This window comes from Anguilla anguilla, chromosome 6 (assembly GCF_013347855.1).
Source record: "Anguilla anguilla isolate fAngAng1 chromosome 6, fAngAng1.pri, whole genome shotgun sequence".
Taxonomy (NCBI): Eukaryota; Metazoa; Chordata; class Actinopteri; order Anguilliformes; family Anguillidae; genus Anguilla; species Anguilla anguilla.
This window is the reverse complement of record NC_049206.1, coordinates 21,144,600-21,157,114: the sequence shown is the minus strand read 5'-3', so window position 1 is coordinate 21,157,114 and position 12,515 is coordinate 21,144,600. Positions and strand designations below refer to the sequence as shown.

Below are 12,515 nucleotides of genomic sequence, written 5' to 3'. Positions count from 1 at the left end.
CCTGTTCAACGCTGTTTCTGTCGCAGTGTTTTGGCGTGAGAATTGTTTGGGCAGCGTGCAGTGGCGTCGCCTGGCCTGGACATTTGAATATTTTTTCTTTAGCCCCGAATAATTCTCCACTTTGAGCGGTTTGTCACTACGTAACTGAACGTCATATGGTAAATCAAATCCAAATACTTCCTTTCGTCTCCAATATTCACATTTTTTAAAGCAATGCGTAGCCCTCATATGCAAGAAAAAAATGCATGGAAACAGTCTATTTAGAAGTACGTTTTTAAAAGTGTTTCGGAGAAGAATCTGGGCTCAGCCCCTGATGGTTAACAGTCCAGCCAACCCCCCAGGCAGCGTGTGAGCGTGAGACTGAAGGTGAAAATGTGTGTCACACGTCAGAAGCGTGAGAGTTGGCAACCTTGATGTGAGCGGGACAGAAAAGTTATCTTGACACTACGAGTAAGTATATTTTAATTTGTCTCAAATGCAATGAGGTTTTATCTATATTTCACAGCCTTTATTGTAGATACGACACGATGCGTGTCCAACCAGTCCAGGCTAATATTCCTGGAATTTTTGTGAAGCTAACAATTTAAAATGCTTGGAACCTATAGGCTATATACAGTAGGTGTCACACGGACTGACTATGACAAAAGAGGATTAACATACAGTTTATACCTAGCTAATTGTTACTATCTTACCTTATGTTTCTACAGTTACAAAGAATGACCACTCAATGTCAAGCTTTCAGAATGTCAAGAAGGATCTATGCTGAAGCTATGCTTTTTTGTATAATAGGTAATCTGCATTTTAATCCTATGCTTTGAATACAATTCAGTGTATAATAAATTATAGGCTTGTAAGAATAAATGTTTATGCATGACTCAAGTTTAGTCTGAATTGAGGCTTGAGACCGAATTCATTTAAATGACTCACTCAGGGGAAGACTGATTCTGACAGAATTCTTACAAAAATGATAATTATTATTATTATTATTATTATAGAAATGCCTTGAAAGATTTAAAACAAAAAGTTTGGCATAGAGGACTGGTTGTTTTTCTAGTAAGCACTACTTCATTACTGAATTTTAAAAAATTATTATAATTTATAAATTCAGTAATTCTGATTGACACATGATTAAATATATTGCAAAATCACTCTTAGTTGCATAGGCTGAAAGCTTTTCCTTATTTCATTGTTACTTTAGCAACTGTAAGTCTCCCTGAACCTTGCATGAAATGACCTACATGAAATGAGCATGGGGCCGCCTTATTAACTGCATCAGCGTGAAGTTAATTCTTTTCAAAAGCCAGTGAAATGCCTTTGAGAATCCTATGCTTTTTGGTGCTTGCAGTTGTTTTAAGGTCCCAAAGGAATTTCAAATCAGTTAGGAATCTCTCTCTCATAAACTACTGTAATGCAAACAACATCCATCTTCTACAGTGGTAACCCCAAACTTTGTGCATTATAATGTGATAACTCTCCATGATACAATGTAAATAATCCCCCTCTCGATTACAGTGTGAATAATGCCCACCTCTATTGCAATGTGAATAATCCCAATCTCTATTACCGTGTGAATAATCCACTTCTCTTTTGCAATGTGAATAATCCCAATCTCTATTACCGTGTGAATAATCCACATCTCTATTGCAGTGTGAATAATCTTCATCTCTATTACAGTGTGCCGGTATGGGTGCAGTGAGGGGGTGGCAGAGACAGCGACTGGTTCCACCATCAAAGGGAGAGTGAGGGAGAGCATCACGTTTCCTTTCTCAGCTGAGGGCAACCAAAGCTACAGCGTTGACCTACTTTTTAATAATACATTTAAAATCGTTACATGGTATCCTCAACCATTCATTCATGTCCGAGAAAAATATAAGGGAAGGGTCAGCATTGGCAGTGACTCGATATGGCTGAACAAATTGAGCCTATCAGATTCTGGCCTTTATCAAGTTAAAATAGAGTATACATCTGGAAGTTTTAAGCCACCGGAGTACACGTACTTTCACCTGCAGGTTTTTGGTAAGTTGCCAGAAAGCAGATTTAACATTATCTAGAGGTTTTTGTACCTGTAACTAACCATAGTTTTTTTTAAATTTTGTGTGGTGTTTTATTAAATTATTATAAGGAATGCATAATTTTAGTCATGGATGGCAAGAATAGTTTAGGGACTGATTACACTGGCTGGCCTTACACTTGGAATGTCAATGAAAGTTGGTCAAATTTTAAACCTAACCAGACTGTTAATACATCAACAGAATAAGTTTCTGGTATTTGGGCTGCACAATAATTCTTGACATTAACAAATTACAAAAGTTGCAATCACGTGATAATGTCAGATGGCCTGAACCTCTTAGTGAATGTTTAATGCTTGCTTTGTGTTCAATATGAGCATGTAGCCAAGTAAAATTTTTGATTATTTCTCCTGTAGAGCCCGTCTCTAAACCCGACATCACAGCTGAATGCCTGGGGAGTAATGTCAGTCTGAGCTGCTTCAGCAGTCGGGGGACTGAAGTGGCTTACAGCTGGGAAACTCTGCCCCCTTGTGGTAATGACAGCTGTGTGCATCTGGGCCAAGCGATAGACCTCCACCTCCACTCCCTCTCTCCATCCACAACATACACGTGTACAGCCCATAACCCTGTCAGCAGAGCCACCAGCGATTCTGTTGATCTGGAAATGTGCTTCCTGCAAGGATCACAAGGTGAACCCATAATGTGGTATTACAAAGAGACAGGAAATCTTACAAGTAATTAAATATATTAGTCACAAATTGTCATACAGCAGGGACTTTTTGTACTTGCTGTGGCAGTGGCAGCTGTGTGTGCATTTGCCAAATGGTGGACGTGCTCCACCTGCTTCTGCATAGCATCACTGGGGGTTTAGTAGCACGTTTTTCATTGATGAATGAGAAATTGCTTAGGAAGTGCTGGAATATCAGGTGATTGTAATCTACAGCAATGACCAGGTGACATTTTAGCTAAATATCAATGACACTCTCCCAACAGAACAAATAGTTTTTGCAGTAAACAATGAGTAGCAATTCTGAAGAATCTGGAACTGAATAGGCATTCTCTCTAAGTTCTTAAACAGGTATAAGCCAAATATATTCAAAATGTAAAAAATGTAATGAAACATAACCAATAAGCTTCCTGAAAAGATGATAAATGAAACAATGTTTGTGTGAATATGTCACTTTGTAATATGTTTTTCAGTTAGATGGGTTCCAGCCTTGTGTGCCACATCAGCATTCCTTGTCTTCGGAGTACTAATACTGCTGTACAAGAGGAAAAAGCACCAACAGTCCAAAAGTGAAACAATTCAAGGTAATGATCCACACCTTCTGGGATGGCAAGACATGCTATGTGGAATCAGTTTTCCACTGTTATCTGAAATAACTAGGGCAAGAAATGACACTAATTTATTAAATGTTTTTTTTTTTTTTGTAGTGGAAGTTGATGAGCCGGTCATGGAAGAGGAGCCACCATTCACAGTGCCTTCCATTGATCCAGTATATGTAAGCAGGCTTTGTTGAAGTTATCTCAGTAGCAACTGTCAGGACCTCTGCATGGACTAAATATTCAAGCGTTATATAGACAGGAAAAAGGAAAGCCAATGGGGAATGTGAAGCCCTGTTGAAATTAAACTATAACAACAAACCTTAAATCAAGGAATAGAAATCTCAACATTCTAGCAGGTTCTTGCCAATGATACCTTAAAGAGGTGATCCGGCTCTTTGGTGAGAAGTCGGGCATGAGCTTTCCATCTGTGGTGCATCTCTTATTGAAATGACTCCAAGATAAATCATTGCTGGCAACTGAAACGAAGGAAGCTAATGAATTCTATTCTCATTTTCTTTTACCTCCTGCAATAGTTTCATTCATCTTTGCATTTCAACCATGTAAATCACTCTGGATAAGAATTTCTGCTTAATGAAAGAGCGATATTGTAATGTATATCGGTGCTGCATAGGTATGGGGCATGCTGCCCCACCAAGGCATAACTTGCCATCTAATATGTGCCATCCAAATCTGTAAATATACTGTGCCATTTTGTTTATGAAAGCATTTACGCATAAAAGTACTGTTAAATTACTGACAACTGAAATATGTGTAATTTAGCTTAAAAAATTGAAAATATTTGTCAATTTAGTGATGTTCATTTGGTAATTTCATATTTTAAAACAAATATTTTATACAGCATGAAACACAGTTGTGGACAAAATGATAATGGTTAAAGCTGCTTCTGTATCAGCACTGAATACTGGCTGAGCACTGAGTTTTTTAATAAAGAGACTTTTTTAATATATTGTTTACGAAAGCATTTACACTTTGAAGTACTGTTTAAGAACTGACAACTGAAAGATGTGTAATTTAGCTTGAAAATCTATGCATATTTTTTTTTATTTAGTGATGTTTATTTGGTAATTTTTTTATTTCATTAAAGTAATTTTAAAACAATTTTTTTATACGGTATGAATATTTTTAACATATTTTAACAGTATATGTAAATATTAAAAATTGGCACATTAAATATATTTTGTTTATATTTCCATATATGTTTTCTGACATAATGATTGTGAAGACAATCTGTATAGAGGGTATGCACATGACATCACAGCAAGTGGAAGTCAATGCGGTTACACCCACTGAGTGGTAGAAAGACTACTGAGTGGCAGCGTTAGCGTTCAGCTTGAATGCCGTGAAAACTCAAAAAACACATCTAAAATGGGAAAGAGCTGTTGTGCGATTGACTGTACAAATAGATTCAACAAGAAATCGGAGCTTTTTACAGACTGCCGAAAGGTAAAGAAAAGAGAAGCAAATAGTTCGCTGCAATTCGCAGAAACAACTGGATTCCAAGTACCGAAATGTGGATTTGCAGTTGTCATTTTGTGTCAGGTATGTTGGATTTTTGGGTAAAATCATACCTTAAGTTATGTACTGTATTGACTACTCATCAATTAAATATTCAGCATCTTTCATTTTTTGTCAGCATTTATTTAAAAAACATCCATGATGATGAGCCTTGTGTTCTACAAACAAAGGGGGGATGGTTAGATAGTGTTAGCTAGCCAAGCATATAAATTAAGATATGATTTTACCCAAAAATCCAACATACCTGACACAAAATAACAACTGCAAATCCACGTTTCAGTGCCTGGATTCGAGTTGTTTCTGCAAATTGCAGCAATGCATTTGCTTCTCTTTTCTTTAGCTTTCAGCAGTCTGTAAAAAGATGGCTCCGATTTCTTGTTGAATGTCCATGGACCACTGGTTCTTTGGTAAGTTCTAAGAATCACTGTCGAGTCCAACTGCCTTTAATTTAAGCAGATAATTGTTTGTTTTACTCCCGGTTTTGCAGTTTTCTCTACTAAAGGCAGCCATGTGGCAGCATGTTTTGCCACTCAGTCCTGACTGAGGGGGCGTATTCCGGTGGGAAAGTGACGTCAGTGCATACCATTTATGAAATTTCTTTTTAAACCATATTGTATATCAACATAAAAAATATTTAATGTCAAGGTTTGAGATTTTGTCCTAGGAACCCCATATGAGAAAATTTTAATTAGATATGATTATAACTGTACGCAGGTGGGTAGTGAAACCTATGATTAGAATGGATTTTTAATTGTCTGCCATTGTGATAAATTAGTGAAATTTTACTATTCCTCATTTGCAGGGGACCTAACTTCCACAAGGATGTCTGGGGTTTCCTTGACCCACAGAATCAAATAGACAATAGCTATTCAAGCACAAGTACTTGGCCTACCTAGGATGGTGTTTGTTTTCGTGTTGTAAAATCAACCACAGGCACCATTGGGTTAGACAGGAACCTGGTTGACCATTACCCACATTATGAACTGTTGAAAGTGTTATATGTATGTGCATGTAAATGACTGGGAATAGTGTGATAAATGTGGTGGACTGTGAATAATATCATTGGTAATGCAGGGGATATTGTATGTGCAGACGGGCACACTGAGCTGTTATAAGTTGGTATAGGGAGGTTTATCCCAGGTATGCATTGCCTACATACGTGTTCGGATTATAGAAAGACCACCACCTTGGGCCTCCATAGAAAAGGATCTTAGAGACAGATAAAATCGTAGGATCATGTGCCATCGTACACATGATCTTGTGTCTACAGGGGAGGGGGAGTATGCTCCCTCTAGGAAAGTAGTAGGGGGTGGGGGTCTCTTGGTGGTGTGGAGGGTATTCGTGTCCAGACCTTCTTTGGGAAAACCAAGGGAGCTGTGGGGTGTGGAAGGCTTGCTCAGGATTGCATTTAAGGGAAGTCCAAACAAACATTCAGGGAGAATCTGCTTAACAGTACTCCTGGTACCACCGTAGAAGGTGAATCTGCTTGTCAGTTCTCCTGGTACCATAGTCTTCTCATATGAGTATTTAGTAAATTTCAGCATGCATCATTCGTCTCTTTGTGTTCCTTTTATTTGTCTTTGTATGTCTTTTCCTATAGAATAGCTGTTTATTTGTCTTGTTTTGTTAATGCAATATTTACCTCTAACTGCCTATCCTTGGTTAATGTCAACAGTCATAATCATTATAAACTGTTTTTCCTTTTCAGTGCATCTAACATACGTGGTTTGCATATATACGCTGGACAGGGTGTGCATCTCAGCGAGGACCAGTAAATTGGCCTTATATACTGATAGGTTCACTAGCCGGAAGTGCAGCTGCTCCGGGATAGCTTGTTCGAGGCAGTGTCCAGATTGGCCCTAGTGTTATTTCAGATAAATAATAGATGGGTCATAGTCAGGGATATTTAGATAGTTTCACTAACCAGATGGAGTATCCTTAGTTAGGGCTCCCTGGGATAGGTTAGATTCAGTACCCGGACAAACACATTTTACAGGTTAAAGTCGCCATTCATGGTGTGACATTCTTTGCAAGATTCTCAGATGAGTAGCACCTTTACCTGCCAGGATAGAAGGTCTTAGTGTCAGAGAACAATTACATGAATGCCTGGCAGCAGTTGTCTTGCTCTCCGGGGTAAAAGTCTTGCCACCCACTATTTCAGCACACCCCAGTCAATACATGTAAACCCGTATTCGCACAAACTTCCACAATACATATTTATGGAGTCAGATAAACTTGGTGTTCCTCATTGCAAAACACATCTAAATAAACTTCTTAATCACTTGGTCTCTTAGACCCTGTCACTAATTTAAAACCCTTACAGGTGTTTCCATGGAGCTGCATCTTAAATTACTCTCTAGATGCGCGATGCTTATTTCCTTGTTGATTGGACAGCTGCTCAAGTTCACAGCCGGGAGTCCAGAAGGCGTTCAAGCAAGCCAGCCACACTCCAACTAACCCGGCATGAACCAAGGTAAGTGACGGACAGCTATCAATCATTGATTAATTTATTAACGAAGCCAGGGTATTTGTTATAAACTAATTATATAATATTTGTTTTGAATAAATGCTCTGTAAGTTACAGAGTAAGTTTAAGCTAGCTGCTATGTAAACAGCTAGCTAGCTTACGTTAGCTGTCGTTAAATGCACGGCAGAGAGAAGAATGAGCGCGACGCTAAACATGGCATTCGGGTTTTCTATGCAACTAGTTCTAGCTACTATGTGTGTTTTCAAGAAAGACTTATCAACTCTGTTATTCCAGATGAGCTTATTGAGATATTTTAAGAAGGCGAAAGAGAGAGAAGGAGATATGATAACAAAGGGAATAGCTAAGCTGGAGAAACAAGGGCAGGGCTAGGATGGGGGACCAGTAGTTTTTTGGCCTCCAGGAGCCATGACATGCAGATATGAAAGAAAAATTATGATCTGAATATCAGTGAAAGTTTTCAAAAAATTTTCAGAGAGCTGCAACTCTCAAATGGTATCTAAAGGAATTCATTGTTTATTCATTTTTTTACTTATTTATTTCAAACATGTAATTCATTTGCAGCTCTGACCCTTAATTAGGGTGACATGGCCTACCTTACATCCATTAGCATAACATTTATAAAAGCAACTCGATGCTACGTAAATGTATTTGCAGCCAATAGCTCTTCACCAGGCACAGAACATGCAATCTTCTGGACACCACTCCAGGTCCCCAACACTAGCAGCTATATTGCTGTTGAATGTATAAATGTCCCACCCAACATAAATGTTTGTTGTTGGGTCCTGTTCCCTGGCATGTTAAACGTTGGGAACGCAATTAATCACGTTATTTTATTTAGGCTATGGCGGGCCCCAAAATGCAGATCTATTGCCAGATTCCCCATATACAATCCTATCTTTAATAATTGTAGCCTACTGTGATTAATAATTACTTTCAGGCTCTTCCATCTGTGTTTACTTTGTTCTGTGGCTCGACTGAACTTGGCATTTTTTATTTTGCCTGCTGCAGCCTTAAACAAATTGCTATTTTGTTGTTTTCTGCCATCCATGTATTGCGCAGCATTTAATAATTAGAGTACAAAAATGAAGACTTGCGTCTCATCGTCAGTCCTCAACATTTTTACAGTAAACAAGCTGGCTGACTTCACGACACCTTATGAATGAGTGCTCATATTGTATTTACATTGTTTTCACTTTTTATTATCAGCAGATGCAACCTATGGGTACATTTGCATACACACTAATTAATAACCCCCCCGTCTGCGATTGCAATGTCGTGCAGTTTGTCCAGGCATAACTTTGCTAAATTAATTAACAAAAGTTTTCTTAAATATCAAAAGTGTCAAAGCTTTAAAAAAAATTAAAACTAGCATGTTATTCAAAGTTAAGGACAAACCACACTGGGGTTAGGTTGAACCGCTAATTCTTCAAACAAAAATACATTATACTGTTGCAGTATGAGTGATGAGCTAGACAATGCATAAAGTATCCACAAGCTGGTATGATGCATGAAGGAAACTGGGTTTTCATTGATCCTTATACAGTGGCCTCCATAATGCATGCAGCCAAGACAAATGATTGATTTGACACTTCATCATGCTCTGTAAATGAAAGTAGTCATGTTTGGTGTTTTGTTGCATATCCTTCGCATGCAATGACTGATTGAAGTGTGCAATCCATAGATATCACAAGGTGCACTGTATCTTCTCAGGTGATGCGCTGCTCGGCCTGTACTGCAGCCATCTGCTGCTTATTTTGGGGGCTAGGTGCATTAAGTTTTATCTTCGGCACATGAAACACATGTTCAATTGGATACTGATCCGGTGAGTTCCTTGGCCAATCAAGAATATTCCAGTTTTTAGCTTTTAAAAGCTCCTTTGTTACTTTAGCAATATGTTTTGGATCATTTTCTTGCTGTAGGATGAAACACTGTCCTATGAGTTTGGAGGCATTTGGTTGAACTTGTGCAAATAAGATGCTTTTGTACACTTCAAAATTCATTCTGCTGCCACTATCAGCAGTTGCATCATCAATGAAGACAAGAGAGCCTGTATCTGTGGCAGCCATATATGCCCAAATCATAACACCCCCATCACCATGTTTCACACGTGAGGGGGTGCTTTGGATCCTGGGCAGTTCATATTGGCCTCAGGAATTTGCTCATGCCATTACTCTGATACAAGATAACTGTGGTCTCTTCTGTCCACAAGAACGTTTTCCAGATCTTTGCAGGTTTTGGTGGTGGCTCGTCTTCCATGACCGGCTCATCAACTCCCACTATAAAAAATAAACATTTAATAAATTAGTGTTATTTCCTGCCCTAATTATTTCAGATAACAGTGGAAGACTGATTCCACATAGCATGTCTTGCTGTTCCAGAGGGTGTGGATCATTACCTTGAATTGTTTCACTGTTATACTGTTGGTGCTTTCTCCTCTTGTACAGCAGCAGTATTAGTGCTCCAAATATGAGGAATGCTGATGTGGCACACAAGGCTGGAACCCATCTAACTGCAAAGCATATTACAAAGTGACATATTCACACAAACATTGTTTCATTTATCATCTCTTCAGGAAGCTTCTGGGTTATTATTTCATTACATTTTTTACATTTTGAATATATTTGGTTTATACCTGTTTAAGAACTTAGAGAGCATGCCTAATCAGATCCAGATTCTTCAGAACTGCTACTCATTGTTTACTGCAAAAACATTTTGTTCTGTTGGGAGAGTGTGATTGATATTTAGCTAAAATGTCACCTGGTCATTGCTGTAGATTACAATCACCTGATATTCCAGCACTTCTTAAGCAATTTCTCATTCATCAGTGAAAAACATGCTACAAAACCCCCACAGTGATGCTATGCAGAAGAAGGTGGAGCACATCCACCATTTGGCAAATGCATACACAGCTGCCACTGCCATAGCAAGTACAAAATGTCCCTGCTGTCTGACAATTTGTGACTAATATATTTAATTACTTGTAAGATTTCCTGTCTCTTTCTAATACAGCCTTATGGGTTCACCTTGTGATCGTTGCTGGAAGCACATTTCCAGATCAACAGAATCGCTGGTGGCTCTGCTGACAGGGTTATGGGCTGTACACGTGTATGTTGTGGATGGAGAGAGGGAGTGTAACTGGAGGTCTATCGCTTGGCCCAGGTGCACACAGCTGTCATTACCACAAGGGGGCAGAGTTTCCCAGCTGTAAGTCACTGCAGTCCCCTGACTGCTGAAGCAGCTCAGACTGACATTACTCCCCAGGCACTCAGCTGTGATGTTGGGTTTCGAGATGGGCTCTACAGGAGAAATAATCAAAAATTTTAACTTACTGTAACTACGTGTTCATATTGGTCACAAAGCAAACGTTTAAACATACAATAATAGGCTCTGATCATTTGATATTATCATGTGATTGTAAAATGTCAAGAACTATTGTGATTTTCCTGACGGTATTAGCAGTGTAGTTTAGCTTAAATTTGGCCTCATTTTCTATGTTGACTTATTCCAAGTGTACGGCCAGCCAGTGTAATCAGTCCCTAAACTATTCTAGTCATCCATGACTAAAATTATGCATTCCCTATAATAATTTAATAAAACACAGCACAAAATTAAAAACAAACTATGGTTAGTTACAGGTACAAAAACCTCTAGATAATGTTAAATCTGCTTTCTGGAAACTTACCAAAAACCTGCAGGTGAAAGTATATGTACTCCGGTGGCTTAAAACTTCCAGATGTATACTCAATTTTAACTTGATAAAGGCCAGAATCTGATAGGCTCAATTTGTTCAGCCATATCGAGTCATTGCCAAAGCTGACCCTTCCCTTATATTGTTCTCGTACATGAATGAATGGTTGAGGATACCATTTAAAGATTTTAACTGTATTTTTAAAAAGTAGGTCAACGCTGTAGCTTTGGTTGCCCTCAGCTGAGAAAGGAAACTTGATGCTCTCCCCCACTTTCCCTTTGATGGTGGAACCAGTCGCTGTCTCTGCTACCCCCTCACTGCACCCATACTGGCACACTGCAATAGAAATGAAGATTATTCACACTGCAATAGAGATGTGGATTATTCACACAGTAATAGAGATGGGGATTATTCACACTGCAATAGAAATGGGCATTATTCACACTAATCGAGAGGGGGATTATTTACATTGTATCATGGAGAGTTATCGCATTATAATTCACAAAATTGGGGTTACCACTGTAGAAGATGGATGTTGTTTGCATTACAGTAGTTTATGAGAGAGAGATTCCTAACTGATTTTAAATTCCTTTGGGACCTTAAAACAACTGCAAGCACCAAAAAACATTGGATTCACAAAGGCATTTCATTGGCTTTTGAAAATAATTAACTTCACGCTAATGCAGTTAATAAGGCGGCCCCATGCTCATTTCATGTAGGGCATTTCATGCAAGGTTCAGGGAAACTTACAGTTGCTAAAGTAACAATGAAATATAATTATTATTTTTTTTTTTTATTCAGTAATGAAGTAGTACTTGCTAAAAAGACAACCAGTCCTCTATGCCAAACTTTTTGTTTTTAATCTTTCAAGGCATTTCTATAATAATGATGATAATAATCATCATCATCATCAGCACCATCGTCATCATCATCATCATCATTTTTGTAATCTGTCAGAATCATCTTCCCCCGAGTGAGTCATTTAAATGAATTCGGTCTCAAGCCTCAATTCAGACTGAACTTGAGTCACGCATAAATATTTATTCTTACAAGTCTATAATTGATTATACACTTAACTGTATTCAAAGCATAGGATTAAAATGCAGCTTACCTATTATACAAAAAAGCATAGCTTCAGCATAGATCCTTCTTGACATTCTGAAAGCTTGACATTGAGTGGTCATTCTTTGTAACTGTAGAAACGTAAGGTAAGATAGTACCAATTAGCAAACCAGCTAGCTAGGTATAAACTGTACGTCAATCCTCTTATGCCATAGTCAGTCCATGTGACACCTACTGTATATAGCCTATAGGTGCCAAGCATTTTAAATTGTTAGCTTCACATATTTCCAGGAATATTAGCCTGAACTGGTTGGACACGCATCGTGTCGTATCTACAAAAAAGGTAGTGAAATATAGATTTTCTCTTATTACATTTGAGACGAATTAAAATATACTTACGTGTAGT

At 38.3% G+C, this 12,515-nt stretch overlaps 2 protein-coding genes across 3 annotated transcripts; one reads left to right on the top strand and one right to left on the bottom strand.

The window, feature by feature from the left end:
* Positions 1 to 231: 231 nt before the first annotated feature.
* Positions 232 to 4,294, top strand: LOC118229253 (SLAM family member 9-like). Of its 2 annotated transcripts, none has more exons than XM_035421052.1 (6): positions 232 to 450; positions 708 to 789; positions 1,675 to 2,016; positions 2,426 to 2,542; positions 3,210 to 3,320; positions 3,444 to 4,294. In XM_035421052.1, the coding sequence occupies exons 2-6, from the start codon at positions 717 to 719 to the stop codon at positions 3,527 to 3,529; spliced, it is 729 nt and encodes a 242-aa protein (XP_035276943.1). In that variant the 5' UTR covers positions 232 to 450; positions 708 to 716; the 3' UTR covers positions 3,530 to 4,294. The 2 variants fall into 2 exon arrangements, with proteins under 2 accessions (XP_035276943.1, XP_035276942.1); XM_035421051.1 differs by having other exon boundaries at positions 243 to 450; positions 2,426 to 2,698.
* A 4,427-nt stretch (positions 4,295 to 8,721) lies between these two features.
* On the bottom strand, positions 8,722 to 12,236 carry LOC118230586 (SLAM family member 9-like). The gene is made up of 5 exons (XM_035423711.1): positions 12,159 to 12,236; positions 11,042 to 11,383; positions 10,383 to 10,655; positions 9,755 to 9,868; positions 8,722 to 9,635 (listed from the first exon to the last, which is right to left on the bottom strand). The coding sequence occupies exons 1-5, from the start codon at positions 12,229 to 12,231 to the stop codon at positions 9,496 to 9,498; spliced, it is 942 nt and encodes a 313-aa protein (XP_035279602.1). The 5' UTR covers positions 12,232 to 12,236; the 3' UTR covers positions 8,722 to 9,495.
* Positions 12,237 to 12,515: the final 279 nt, after the last annotated feature.

What these genes read in the sequence shown, in the direction of transcription:
- LOC118229253 (XM_035421051.1), top strand. Translation starts at nt 717, where the DNA reads ATGACCACTCAATGTCAAGCTTTCAGAATGTCAAGAAGGATCTATGCT. An exon ending in CTTTCACCTGCAGGTTTTTG is followed by an intron (nt 2,017 to 2,425) that starts GTAAGTTGCCAG and finishes TTTCTCCTGTAG; the next exon opens with AGCCCGTCTCTAAACCCGAC. An exon ending in CTTCCTGCAAGGATCACAAG is followed by an intron (nt 2,699 to 3,209) that starts GTGAACCCATAA and finishes TATGTTTTTCAG; the next exon opens with TTAGATGGGTTCCAGCCTTG.
- LOC118230586 (XM_035423711.1), bottom strand. Translation starts at nt 12,231, where the DNA reads ATGACCACTCAATGTCAAGCTTTCAGAATGTCAAGAAGGATCTATGCT. An exon ending in CTTTCACCTGCAGGTTTTTG is followed by an intron (nt 10,656 to 11,041) that starts GTAAGTTTCCAG and finishes TTTCTCCTGTAG; the next exon opens with AGCCCATCTCGAAACCCAAC. An exon ending in TAACAGTGAAACAATTCAAG is followed by an intron (nt 9,636 to 9,754) that starts GTAATGATCCAC and finishes TATTTTTTATAG; the next exon opens with TGGGAGTTGATGAGCCGGTC.